Here is a 15,127-nt window from a genome sequence, read left to right on the forward strand (position 1 = left end):
AAGCAGTGGTATCAACGCAGAGTACTGGTCTATGCAACGTTTCTGCAATCTTTCGGTGCTGTATGGGATTATTAAACGGTTTCGCCGCGTGGCATATTAAAATAAAAAAGTGTTACGTGCCATTCGCTGAAAAAAAAGATAGAAAAAAAAACTGCAATCAGAGCGCCGCGCCTTTTCTCTCGTTCCGTTCGTCGCGGAGGAAGGAAATGATCGCCGCGTTAAAACGCGGTCGTAGCCGATCATGATTGTCCCGCAGCGGACACGAAACGAACAGTACGCTTAATTGAGCCTTTATGTAACTCCGCACTTTTTACTCGCGCGCGAATCGAAGAGTCATCTCGTGCTCTATTTTCCTTTATCCCGTCGAAAGTGAGGATAAAGTGCGACATTCTTCCCTAAGGGAGGAACTTTTGGGGCGATGGTCATTAATTAATACCGCGACATAATTTATTGACGTGACTTATTTGCCATTCATTGCGCTTCGATTATTCTACGCCTCTAATCAATTTTCTTGCATTAATCAAATCGTATTTGTTTTTGAAAATGATCAAAAGAGAGAGAGAGAGAGAAAGAAAATGGTGAGCATATCGAAGAATATTTATCGCAAATTTACGCAGGCGATATTAATTGAAAATGACGTTTAACGAGCTTGTTTTGATTACAAGTTTGCGGTCGTTCTTCGTTCGCGTTGCGATTACAATGGCGTTTCGCAACGCAAAGCAATTAACTTCCATTAGAAGATTATTGGCGGATGTCGAGCGGTTTAATCTAACGCAAATTGACGATTGCGAAGTATCTATGTATAAATGAATATCGACCACACGCCTAAACCTCTCATGATGTTATTCGATAAAATCATCATGCGATTCTTCTCTTTCTTCGTTTAAAATTTCCATAATATACAATATGTAATTTAATATATAATATAATATATTATATAATATATAATATATTATATATTATATAATATACTATATATTATATATTATATAATATATTATATTATATATTATATATTATATAATATATTATATAATATTGTATATTATCCCATACAGCACAGAACATTGCAGCAATATTTGCAACATTGCCGCAATGTTGCTACAATGTTGCAATGTTGCTGCAACGTTGTTACAACGTTCTGTGCTGTATGGGATATAATATAATATATATTTAATATATTATATAATATAGTACTTAATATATTATATATTATATAATATAGTAATTAATATATTATATATTATATATTATATATTATATATTATATATTATATATTATATATTATATATTATATATTATATATTATATATTATATATTATAGTAATTAATATATTATATAATAATATAATTTCCATAATAAAAATAATTCCATAAAAATTCTAATTAATAAATTATATATTTCCCAATCGCGTTGATAAGGATTGTTTTATCTTTTAGATTCGACTATTGGATCGCATACTTACTTTTCGATAAATCTATTATATCTTAACGAGTCTGAAACTATCCTTATACATCACCTATACGAATTTAAGTCGCTCTTACAAGCGTGTTGTGTGCGAGAATAATCGCGACGATAAAATTTGAATGTCACTGGAACATCGAAACGTCATTGTACGCGACAAATCTTCTTTACCTATTCTCCATCCATGCTATTGAAACTGATCGCTGCGTGAATTCGTTGTCGCAAAAAAATTCGTGACATAAGTAATGCGAATATTTAATGCGCATAAATTTCGATTAAAGCTCGAAATTACTGTTTAATCGAATTAATCAAGAAACCATGCTCAGAAACCATCTCTTTATTTATAGAATCGTTTCACATTTAAATCCTGAAAAATTATTAACGCGTCGCAGGCTTAAAATTAAGCGTGACAATTTCGTTGAAAAAAAACAATATTGCCAAAATGATTGATAACGATAATAAAAAAATTGTTATATTGCAAATGCAAAAAATAAATATTAAAAATAAATATGCTTTAAAGCGAGCGTCCTTAATGTAATATTGAACAACAGCAAACGTACTTGAGGGATAACAAACACATGATCTTGAATCCAACACCTTGTAGGATGCACCTATAAAGCCGGTTTCTCGTCTATTGTCGGTGATCGTTATTCTTTCTCAACCTTCAAGCAGGCAGATTTGGAATCACTCGATCTTCTTATTATGCAACACACGATCCATTCGTCCGCGTGCGCGCGAGAATCGCGCCGATCGGTATCATCTACAATAATTCCTCGACGACGAAGCTTAGTCGCGACTCCGTGTTGCACTGCGGCCAAGGATCGAGTGAAGGTAATGAAATAGCTAAGTGAAGCGATATCGTTGTCTTTCTCACTCTCTCTCGCTCATTCTTCCCACGTGCGGTTTCCACCACTCTTTGCGCTTGAAGATTTTCTCATTGGCCGCTGCGTCTCTCGTCGGCGGTTTTTAATTCTTCTCGCGATGCACGTGACTCGCGAAAATCAAGTGTATTTTGTGTAAAAAGAATCGATTTTCTATTTTTTGAAATACGATAAAAAGAAACTAATTTTAACGCAGATAATTTATATCTCTGAAAAATTAAAAATAACTTTGCTTTATTATAATAAAAGAAACAAAATACATAGCTTTAAAAATTAACATATCTCGAGAATATTTGCAAATAGAAAAGGTCAAGCTTCAATTTCTCGAGGCCAATCGTCGCCGCTGCGAATGTGCGCTTCTAGATTAGCTTTATCTCATACGCGATTAATGATGCAATGTAGCTGCATAAATCTTTTAATATGTTAACATTGTCGCAATATAGCGATGACCATTGAACCCCTCACGGATATATCAAGATGACATCTTTTGCGTTTCCGATGCACGTCTCGATAAGGATACAGTTAACCTCAAATTGTCATTAGGCAATGAAGATAAAGATAATACGCAATTATTATTACAATTATTATACATCTGTTGATTTATATGTGTCTCAATATCGTCTTTATAGTCTCATTACAAAATTTCTTTCGTTTTTATGATGTCAATATATAGGGTGTTCCAATGAAACTTCAGAATCTATAGGAAATTGAATTTGGAACAAAAAAGTTTTGTAGATATAGGTCCGAAAACGCTTCGTCAAAAAGATATAGCTAATAAACTCTCTGTAAGTCATTATCAAAATTTAATAAATACATTTTTATGTTTGCATTTATAATGTTTGCACTACGAATACAGTATTTACACAAAGACCATCGAAAGGTGGTTTTTTTCAACTTTGTGCTTTTTTTGTTGTTTCGAGCTTATTTTCTTTTGAACGCTTTATCAGAATTAAATGAAATTGATATAATTTAGTTTGTTATTTAATTGCCCGTCAGATGTATTTTGTTATTTTTTTCAAATAAATGAAGATTTTTGAGGTTATCTTTGAAAATCATCAAAAAACGTGATTTTTCGAAGTTTATTAACTTTTTAACAAAGCGTTTCCAGATCTACATTTATAGGAACTTTTTTATTCCAAATTCAATTTTTGATAAGACACTAAAGTTTCATTGACCTGACCTGGAACATCCTGTATATGCATCTGCTTGTTAAAATAATTTCATTTTAGACTAGAGAATATTTTAAAATCTTTTAGACAAAATTGTCTTCTTTCAACAAAATTCTTAGCAATACCCCGTTACAGAATTAAGCAACACGGAACATTTATGTGTTTTGCGATATAAATCATAATCAAAATTCCTGTCATGTTGCTCAGAAGGAATTCCGTTAAGGAACAATATAATTTGACCGCGAATTGACATTTGGCGTCTAACTGTCTCACGAGAATCCGGCGATCTCTCGTGAAATCGAGATGAGGCTACCCCCTCTTTTTCTCTTTCTTTCTCTTATTTTCATCGCCGTTAACCCAGAATACACACATCTATCTTCCCCATTATCTGCGTTTTTTATACGCCCTTCCCCTCTCGTCAAACCCCAGTAATTTCCAGCAACAATGAAGCGCGATTCCCATGAGCGATATTTGTGACTCCTGATCTAATTAGTTTGCGCGTCGCGATCTTTTTTTTAGCTCATTAACTTTAATTCGAAACGAGCCCATATCAAACACTTGTTTTCGTAAAAGCTGAAGAAAAAATGTTGGAAAATTTTTGGAATCTAAAATAATCTGCAGATGTTTGTATACTTATTGGCATTTAATATATAAAAAAAGATTCGGCATAAATACACATACATATATTCATACATAGATATGTATGTGTATAAAATTAATTGAATTTTATTTCGATTAAGTAGAGCATATCAAACGCGTGAGCTACTTTTCTTTTTAATTTCTAAGATTAAAGATCGAGAAGAGATTAAAGAAACGATCGAGACATATAAAAAATTTTAATAACTTGTCATTAATCAAATCTTTGTTTACGGTAGCTATTCTTCCTATATTTGTAAAGGATCCGACATTCTCGACAGTCCACGAAACTTTCCTTTCTTTAACAAAAGATTACTGTCTCTTGTAAGTAGAGATAAAAAAAAACGAGTTTTTAAAAAATGGAGTAAGAAATTAAGTAAAAAACCGGTATTTTTGGGGGTAAAAAACTTCTTTTGGTAATTTTGAAAGTTAATGCCAATTTTCTTCGAACAAAATATGATATGGGAATTAAATTAATTTTGTTTACCGTGGGTCAGTAATCAATTTCAATGGATGAGCTGATTACTATTGTATTTAGCATTTGTTTAATCAGTTGAGTTCGAATATTTTAAAACAGGTTAATTTTGATTTTTATAATTCAATGGTATTTTTTTGATGTTCTTTATTTTTAAAGTTTCATAAAAGTTAAAAGAAAACTCTCTCAAGCATAATTTAACTGTTGTTATTTTTGTTATTTTGTAGACCAAAAATGAGAATGGAATTAGGACATGGAATCTGATATCTAATTTTAATAAATTCGATGATCATTTTTCGAAGCCAAAATTAGATTTACAAAAATTAGACTACAAATTTTTGAAAATAGACATTCTGAGTAATTAATGGGGTAAAAGACTTATTTTTGGGGGAGTAAAAAACAATTTTTTTACCCAAAGTTTCTGTCTTTTTACTACACCCATTTAATCTCTACTTATAAATGGCAATAGTTTTGTACTAATCGCGAAATGAATGGGGAATAAGACGAATAATATATTACGTAACGGGTCTCACACATCCTTGCGTTGCGCACACGTGCGCGTTCGTTACACGAACAGCTACTTTTAATTACTCTCCCGCCTATGCGGGTTCTAACGGAATTTAATTTTAAGAAAATTGCCGGAAACCCCGATGGGCGCGCGTGCGCGAGCGTTTACATAGGCAAAGGATCCGGGTTGCATCTTCGCCGACTCGACGGATGCGGGGCACGACAATGCGTTCATTGGTTGCGTTTCGCGAGGCTATACGAAAATCAGAACGCGTATCCGTCGGGCGTCCTTAAACCTAAGCGGAGTGAGCGTGGGGGGGGGGGGGAGGTCGGAGATGAAACACTTCAGTGGAAAGTTAACCCGGCAGCGAGACAAACAGATCTAATAAATAGAGGATATACAATTGTATCCGCGGATTGAACGAACTCTTGATCTTGATAAGAACTCGCCTCGCGCGTTCCTCTTTGTTTTTCCTTCTTGCGTTTTTGTTCGCGAATGAAACAAATCGAATTTTCGATTGTCCGCGAAATGATCCTGGCATACTGAACGCGATGAGCGATGGGCGATATCCAATGTGAGAGGGCCGTAAGGGTAGGAAACTTTTTCGAAAAAGCAGAGCTCTCATTGGATATCGCCCATCGCTCATCGCGTCCAATGTGATAGGGCCATAAGGATAGGAAACTTTTTCGAAAAAGCAGAGCTCTCATTGGATATCGCCCATCGCTCATCGCGTCCAATGTGATAGGGCCATAAGGATAGGAAACTTTTTCGAAAAAGCAGAGCTCTCATTGGATATCGCCCATCGCTCATCGCGTCCAATGTGATAGGGCCATAAGGATAGGACATTACGCCGCGAATGACACTACAATACCAGACGCGTGAAATGACAGATCATTGCAACTTATGGTGCGAATGCATAATGGGTACTTATGCGCGCTCCTAACTGTCATCGAAATGTCACGACGAAGTATGTAATTGCGTGCAATCAACGGGTTGCGACTAATTTGTTTATCGCGACTGTAGCGGCTAATTAATTAATGCTCGCGGTATGTCTTTGTTCTTTTTCTTTTACTCGAGACATGCTAATTTCAAGCTAAAATATATATATATATGAAAATAACCGTTTCCGTATCGCGATATCATTTCGACAGCGTGTAATTAATATCGCGTGTTATAATTCACGTTTTATTTCCCGACGAGATTGATAGAACAGTTTTTTACCGAGGGATATTCCGAGAGCGGCGAAGAGGTGAAATAATAATGGCCGCGCAAAGTGAAAGCACATCTGCTCCGAAAGGATGCTAAAGAATCATGAATACGCGCCAAATTTAGTATACATTAATTATCCACCATGTTGTGAATACCATTTATTCGCCAATCACTCGAGCATTGCTTGATTGACGTTCCATCCACTGATGGGCTATTATTTACCAGACACAGAAATCGTGTATTATAAAATATATAAGAGAGAGAGAGAGAGAGAGAGAGAGAGAGAGAGAGAGAGAGAAAGGGATTGATAATATGTATTAAATATACGCGAATGTCGGATCTTTGCGGAAAGGGTCTGCGAATCTTTCGGAATCGAATACAGAGCACACCGTCATTGTATGGCGCGGTCTTCCGAAGAACAATCAAGGTGGAAACAGTGTCCATCCATCAAAAGAGGTCAAGCCTCATGAAAAAGAGTCGTTAACTCGACTAAAGGCCACGACGAAAAAATCGTGCCACTTCTGGTTACCGCGACGGCTTGTCGCGATCGGATCGCAACTAGACCGAGTAAAAAAACTTGACCGTGAATCGCGTTTGTGAGAACAAAGACGGGCTGAGAAATTGTCTACTTTAGAGCAAGATCTCGGGTAAGCCCAATTTCGGGACAAAGATCGCGTATAATTACGTATGACCGTGAAGAAGAATCGACACGGACAATCGAAAGATCCATAATGGATGTAAATTCTCACGACATGAAGGGACGCATTTGATCTTAACACGTAATAATTATGCGAATGTCGTAGAGGATTAAAGATGTAAATGAAAAAAAAAAAAAAAAAAAAAAAAAACCTCGTTTTTTTTCAATTTATTTTTTTTTTCAGATATTTAATACCTTTATATTTTAATTACTGTAAATTGATTTTTCATTATTTTTAACTTTTTGGATGATAGATTTGAATTAACCATTATTATTTTAAATACAGTCAGTCAAAAAGTGTGTTTGGCATAATTAGCAGTTGGTAAAAAGTATCGCCCTAATTCGTTTGTGAGTAGATAGAGGGAGCATTTGCCCTTGATGCGTTTTGTCAATGTCAAGAAAGATTCAATTGACATTGAATTTTTGTCAGAGAAACACGTAAAGCGCCACGAGTGCCGCGTACGTGTCGCGCTACGAAGCTGTGTTCCTCTGTACCCACCCGAAAAGTCCGAAAATGTCTCATACAGCGGCTGCTAAGTACATGGGAAAGTCGACATCATTCGTTAGTAAACCCATACAGCACAGAACATTGCAGCAACATTGCAACAATATTGCAACATTGTAGCAACATTGCGGCAATGTTGCAATGTTGCTGCAATATTGCTGCAATGTTCTGTGCTGTATGGGAATGGGTGCAGCGATATAAGGAGACAAAAACTGTCGATGATTTGCCGGAACGTGGCTCGATAGGCAAAGTATCCCCTAAAGTCGATAAACTGATAATGTACTTGTTTTTGGCGGAATCCTGGCTTAACACTGCGTAAAGGAGCAGCAAAATTGAAGCAGAAAGGTTTTGATATATTATACGAAGCTATCCGAACCCATCTCCGTACTCATGATATCAAATGGCGCAGTACAGTGAAGAAACCTTTGTTAAGTGAAAAGCACATGACGAAGCTTGGGCGAAGAACAATATCGATCAAGATTGGAGCAATATAATTTTTACGGACGCGATGCAAATCCAATTGAGAATGTGTAGGCATACATCAAGCAGAAGCTTTGTGGAAGTATTCACTTTGAAGCAGTTAGCTAAAGAAATTCATCGCATTTGGAGGTGCTTGCTATATGAATACGCCGTTAATTTGATCGCAACCATGCCTCGGAGATGCCAGACAATTATCGACGCCGGTGGTGACTGGACACATTATTAATACAATTGCATCTTTGTTCTGATCGATTACAATGCACTCACGTATTTAAAAATTTTGTACAATAAATTTTTCTACAAATTAACCCGAACACGTTCTTACTTGACTGACTGCATAGCATGCATTTCAATTGGCTATATAGTTACGTAATTACTATTTTTAATTAATAAAAATTTTTGTTACGCATCTAATTGAAAATTATCCGAATCATGTCGAGTTTGGTGTAATCTGCCGCAAAAGTCTCATTAAGCCATTAAAATTATTTTCGAAAAAAAAAATAATTTAAAAATACAAGAACTTTAGTTTTTTTATTATGTTAACAAAAAAAATAATATTAAAAAAAATAAATATTAATTATAAATATTAAAATAAATATTTAAGAAAATAATGAAAAAAACATAATTTATTTTTGTTCAACTATTCGTTTCTATTAGAAACAAAAAATGGTTTTTTTTTAACATCTCTATCGCAGGATAGACGGATTATTGTGAAACAAGAGTTTAGGATGTCTGCTGGGGAAAAGGTTGAAATAGCCGCGACGAGACCAGTTCTCTCGCTGGCTGCAACCGGCGAGTTCTCCGGTTGCACCTTCGGCAATGAGCTGAAATGGAAAGCGATTTTAAAAGCGCCCGGCAATCGCGTTATTACTACGCCTTTCCCTTCTATCTCCTCGAGAAAACGAGATATAAATCGCTCGTACGTGCGAGATATACGCGGTGTTACCGCCGGCACGCAATTAAGCCCGTATTTTTGACGTAACGCTGTTTGCGTGCCTGGCAACCTGCGCATACCTTCCACGAAAGTTAGATCGACAATTTCAATTACTCGAGCAATCTATGACGCATCTGTCATGACAATTTATTACTTGTTTTTGCATTGTAAAAAAAAAATCTCGAGATTTTCATGAGAATAAACGTTGTCTCGCGTACCTTGAATAGAATCGAAGCCCTCATTGTTTTATATTTTTCGACATCTTTCTCTCTCTTACATTAATTGAATATCTATAAATTAATTTTCTTAATTAGAAAAATAATTGTAGCAGATACAAATGAACGACGACAACTTATTACTTGTCTTTCTATTATAAAAAGGGAATCTCGAGATTATCATGAGAATGTATCTTGTTTCGTATGTACCATGAATAAAATCGAAGCCCTCTTTGTTTTCAGGAAGAATACATTTCCGAGAACATTAAATGGACGCCGATAGAGTACTTTAATAACGCCATCGTGGTAGAACTTCTCGAGGGTAAAAGACCACCTGGTCTCTTTCTAGTACTGGATGACGTTTGCGCGACGTTACATGGCGGTAGCACGGGCGCCGACGTCGACTTGAAGAAGGTATGAAATCTTGTCCCAAAACCAAACGTCGATACTTTTTATGGCCAATAATATTCTTCAAGTTGTATCATTGTGAATCTCGCAGAAACTGGCAGGAGCGGTCAAACAGCACGGCCACTTTCAAGACATCAGCGATGGTTTCGCAATCTTGCATTATGCCGGTGCGGTGTCCTACTCCGTCGACGGATTTTGCGATAAGAACCGGGACGTCCTCTTCTTGGATTTGATCGAGTTGATGCAGACCAGCTCCAAGTAAGCGATTACATTAACTGTCAGTTATATGTGACAAATTACTCCAAAAGCTAGACGAGCTCGAATAACTTATCGCTTGACGATGATTAATTAATCCGTATTATTTCTTCTTTTCTTTTTTTGATTGAATACTTCACAACGAGAGCACATAAGACTAAAAGAAAAAAACATTATGTGTGACTACGCGAGAGATTGGAAAATATTACATTATATTATACAATAACATGAAAAAAAGTTGAAGTTTGCTTTCGCGGGATTTAATTCTGAAAAATACGAAATATTAATCGTAATTTCATTCCACATTTTTTGATAATCCGAATAAATATGAAGTAGAAAATTAATTTACATTTATCGCACTTTACACCTGATAAGGAGTAGTAAAATCTTCGGCTGCTAAAAATTGTTGCGTAATCTTCGCTTAATTACTAATCACGCGGATTTATTTACGTAAGAATTACATGCGGAAAATGTCGCGCAAGTCACGTATAATCAGAAGTTATAGATTTCCGAGATTCTGATCAAATCGATGACACAATGAAAACTTGCCAATATTATTATTATTATTATTATTTTTTTTTTTTTATTTACTTCGATTTCTGCGAAATGTTTGAAGCTATCGTTTGATTCGTTATATAATATTATGTAAAAGATAGATATATCTGAAAACATATGAAAAAATATGATATTTACATGTTTAAAGTTCCTTGGTGCGTGAACTTTACCCGCGAGACACCGGTAAAACGAAGACTCTCAAGTCCAGACCAACCACTGCGGGCAGTAAAATCAGAAATCAAGCGAGTCGCTTGGTCGGTCAACTGATGAAATGCACGCCGCATTACATTCGATGCATCAAACCGAATGAGACGAAAAAGCCACGCGACTGGGATCATCTGAGAGTCAAGCATCAGGTATATAATAATTTGCTTAGAGAGAGAGAGGGGGGGGGGGAGAAAAGATTCTACAGGATGTTCCAAGTCAGGTCAGTGATCCCTTCAGGATCTTATAGGAAATTAAATTTGGATCAAAAAAGTTCCTACAAACATAGATCTGGAAACGCTTCGTTAAAATGTTATAGCTAATAAACTCTCTGTAAATAATTAGTCATGATCAAAATTTAATAAGAACATTTTTAAATTTGCATTTGCGTTACGAATGTAGTATTTACACAAAGACCATCAAAAAGTGTTTTTTTTTTTTCAAGTTTCTGCTTTTTTCGTTGTTTCGAGCTTATTTTCTTTTCAACGCTTTATCAGAATTAAATGAAATTGGTGTAATTTAATTTGTTATTTGATTACCCATTAGATTTATATCGTTACTTTTTTTCAAATGAATGAAGGATTTTGATGTTATTTTTAAAAATCATCAATAAAACGATTTTTCGAAGTTCATTAGCTCTAACTTTTTAACGATCGTTTCCGGATCTATGTTTATTCCAACTTTTTTGTTTCAAATTTAATTTCCTATAAGATCCTGAAATTTCATTAACCTGACCTGGAACATCCTGTTGATTTCAAATATATAAACATTAATCACATGCATGGACAACGTTTATAAGATCGCAAACATTTATGAAAAATATGAAACAAAATGGACAAAAATCGATAATTTGAGAAAAATTTGAGGAAACAAGAATTAATTAATGAAATTTCCTTAGTTGACCTTAATAGAGTAGAATGCGCGCCCACACAGAGAGATGTTCTAACGGAAACGTATTCCGTGGACGTTACATTTTGCGATCGATAATAATCAGCTAAATAGATCGTCTAAATAATTTTATATTATAGTGATCACACAATTTTCTGCGATCTAGGTGGAATATTTAGGTCTGAAGGAAAATGTTCGAGTACGCAGGGCTGGCTTCGCCTATAGACGAACGTTTGCCAAGTTTCTACACAGATATGCGATTCTCACGAAAGAAACCCGGCCTCGTTGGCCCGGTGAAGAGAAACAGGGCGTAGAGTGGATATTGGGGAGTGTCCATATCGACAGATCGCAATATCAGCTCGGCAGATCGAAGCTTTTCATCAAAGCGCCCGAAACCGTAAGTTTCCCTTGGTCAAAAATCTATCATTAACCGCTATTTTCGTAGACTCGGTAAAAACACACATTCGAATGAAATTTAGTTCAGCGAATAGATAACGAGTAAATAATACTATCTATTTAGCTCTTCATGCTGGAGGAAACTCGTGACCGGAAGTACAACATGTATGCGCGAGTCATACAGAAAGCCTTCAAAAAGTACTTTGCCCGGAAGAGACAGCAACAACAGAAACAGGAAGCCGCTAATTTACTCTTCGGTCATAAGGAGCGGAGACGGGCGAGTCTGAATAGAAATTTCGTGGGTGATTACATTGGGCTGGAAGGCAAGTCGCAGACAATGAGTCTGCTCGGAAGACGGGAAAAAGTGTTCTTTGCCGAGGTCGTGAAAAAATACGACAGAAGATTCAAGGTGAAAGTCCCGATAATTTCGTCGAACAACTCGGGCGTTCTTTAATTTACATTTAGAGATATCTTGTATTCTACAAAAATATTATCTTGAAGAGATCTACTTAATAACATAGCATACTGGATTTTGCATTAAGATTAAGGCGAACTAAAGATTTTAGAACAAATAATTTCTGTAACAGATGTGCAGGCGAGATCTCATCCTCACCGGGAAGTATCTTTATTTAATCGGCCGAGAGCAAATAAAGAAAGGTCCCGAAAAGGGTAAATCTGTGCAAGTTATTAAAAGAAAGCTTCCATTTAATCAGATTAGCCACGTGTCACTAAGCACGCTGCAAGTAATTATCCCTTTATGCTAATCTCTGTATACAGGGTGGTCCCGAACGTTTCAGCCAGACTTTGAGATTTTATAGGAAATTTAATTCTGAACAAAAAATTTCCTATAAACATAGGTCGACAAATACTTTCTTAAGAAGTTATCGCTCAAAAACCTCTGAAATCGTAATTATTTTACACATTTTTCCAAATATCATAGAAAATGTGCGTCTTTTAACAAAACGTACCGAAACAAAAGTTGTAGAAAATTAAATTATCTTTCAAATGAGATCAAAACGATCGTTGTACGTTCCATAGATTTTGATATAACCAGTTTCAAACGTACAAAAAGTACTTTTGTTGCTTATTGTTAGATCGATTAAAGTTGAATCAGGGGGAAATCCGTAATGCGACTAGATCGGTCATTACTCGATTCTGAAAATGTATTGGAGCTAGGAGGGGGGGGGGGGCATTTTGAGAACAGTTAGTTTTTTCACGTCTTTATTCATCTTCTACTATTACGTGCTATTTCAGTTTAAAAAAATTTATTTTATTTTCATAAAAGAAAAGGATTTTTATTTTTTATTTTTATCGTTTTTTTCAAGAAATTTATTAAGTTTCATTTTTTTTTATTTCATTTTCTTTTCACCTTTTGCTCTTCCTTTGCATCAGAGGTTTTTAAGCGATAACTTCTTAAGGAAGCATTCTTCGATCCATGTTTATAGGAAATTTTTTGTTCAGAATTAAATTTCCTATAAGATCTCAAAGTCTGGCCGGAATGTTCGGCGCCATCCTGTATATACGTATCGTATAATAGTCACGAATATACTTTGACAATAATTTTCATTCCAGGATAATTTCATAATTATTCATACGAGAGAGGATTACGCCAGCCTATTAGAATCGGTATTTAAGACGGAATTCCTATCTGTTCTCAGCAAAAAATATCTCGAGGACATCGGCCATCCTTTGAATGTTAAATTTAGCAATGAGTAAAGCTGTTTTTCAAATTTCGTACATCGTTAAATTAGCCTGGTTCGCATATACAGGGTGTTTGAAAGAAATCTTTCAATATTTATGATAAATAGGGTACACCATACTACTGAATGAAAAAACCTTAGTAAACATAGGTCGAAAACTCAACCGTTTCTGAGATTTAAACATTATCTCGATATTTACAGAAGGTGTTCCACTTCATTTAATACGCTGACATTTTCAGCACGTTACTTTGTAATTGTGTAATCACCAAATAGATCCACCGATTGATGAGACAACTGACTGATCGCCGGTGAAATTTTCTGTTATGAAGTATATATGGAAATTGAATAAAAACATTGAGAACGTGATTTATAAACGCTGAGATAAACATCGCACGCAAGACGTAGAAGCCAGTAAGTCAATCATGATGCTAACATACAAAAATGTTTATATCTCAGAAACAGTTGAGCTTTCGACCTATATTTACTAAGGTTTTTTTACTCAGTATAGTGTGTCCTATCTACCATATTGAATGTTTTTTTTTTTAACGCCCTGTATAGTGCATTCTATGCTCGAAATAAAATTCATAAATCTATTTCTTTTTCAGCTTGGAATTTAAAGTGAAGAAGGAAGGTTGGAGTGGCGCTGGAACGAGGCATGTAAAATTTACGCAAACCGATTACGGCGATAAGGAGATTTTAAAATCGTCCGGCAAAATTCTCAATGTCAGTGTCGGTCCAGGATTACCAAACACGACAAGTGAATTTTTATGTTTTATGGAAATTATTAATATTTAATATCAACGATATTTAATATCGACAAGAATAACAACATACAACACGTAAAAAATATATAATTACATTTCTTATTTTTAGATCCAAGTAATGAGATATCGTTTCTATTTTAGAACCAAATTCGGATCGATCGACATTGTTTGTTCGTTCGCACAATGATAACATTTCGAGATCGATTCGTTCAGCACCGAAGCTGCGCGATTTAACTTCAATCGCAGTTGGGAATAATCACGCGATCACGACAGATAGACCTTCTCTTCGTCCGGTAGCAGCCATGAGATCTACGACTTCTACACAAGCGACTTTGAACAGTAGACCAAACATTCCACCGAATCGTCCGAACGTTCAACCTATACAGCTTCAAAGAGATATGAGAAACGGAACAAACTATCCCAACAAGCTACAGAACAAACAAACTGCTGTAATGGGCATGTTTATTAATCTCAATACTGGACCACGTGGTAAGTTTTGACGAGCACGATTCGAAGAAATATCTTCAAATAAGTGAAATGCGCGAAAGGTGCATGGATTGTGTAAGATCTTAAAAATTAAAAAAAAAAAAAGTCTTTACAGAATGAATAAAAATCGCGGCGCATTAAATTAAGAAAATGTCAAATTGTCGGAAAAGAGAACTATTTATAAATTTACATATACATGGTGTAACACAGAACGCCCATATCAGACGTTTTTGGAGGAAAAATGTCCCATACCAAAGTTGTAGGATTTTAAATAATTACTTAGTACTATTAGTAT

At 35.4% G+C, this 15,127-nt stretch overlaps 2 protein-coding genes across 2 annotated transcripts in view; one reads left to right on the top strand and one right to left on the bottom strand.

The window, feature by feature from the left end:
• The window catches only part of LOC138932653 (uncharacterized), a 14,294-nt gene extending 12,009 nt beyond the window's left edge, over positions 1–2,285 (bottom strand). The window contains exon 1 of the mRNA XM_070294715.1: positions 2,028–2,285. Within this exon, the coding sequence (XP_070150816.1) occupies positions 2,028–2,047 (20 nt within the window). The 5' untranslated portion in view covers positions 2,048–2,285. The remainder of the gene's footprint in view (positions 1–2,027) is intronic.
• LOC138932651 (unconventional myosin-Ie) overlaps positions 1–15,127 on the top strand; it is a 39,705-nt gene that overhangs the window by 22,925 nt on the left and 1,653 nt on the right. Inside the window, exons 11-19 of the mRNA XM_070294711.1 lie at positions 9,420–9,590; positions 9,676–9,842; positions 10,543–10,750; positions 11,653–11,883; positions 12,007–12,291; positions 12,470–12,625; positions 13,455–13,594; positions 14,188–14,339; positions 14,488–14,835. Coding sequence (XP_070150812.1) covers positions 9,420–9,590; positions 9,676–9,842; positions 10,543–10,750; positions 11,653–11,883; positions 12,007–12,291; positions 12,470–12,625; positions 13,455–13,594; positions 14,188–14,339; positions 14,488–14,835 — 1,858 coding nt within the window. The remainder of the gene's footprint in view (positions 1–9,419; positions 9,591–9,675; positions 9,843–10,542; positions 10,751–11,652; positions 11,884–12,006; positions 12,292–12,469; positions 12,626–13,454; positions 13,595–14,187; positions 14,340–14,487; positions 14,836–15,127) is intronic.

Source organism: Polyergus mexicanus, unplaced genomic scaffold (assembly GCF_030449975.1).
Source record: "Polyergus mexicanus isolate NDT 795.1 unplaced genomic scaffold, iyPolMexi1.0 SCAF_4, whole genome shotgun sequence".
Classification (NCBI taxonomy): Eukaryota; Metazoa; Arthropoda; class Insecta; order Hymenoptera; family Formicidae; genus Polyergus; species Polyergus mexicanus.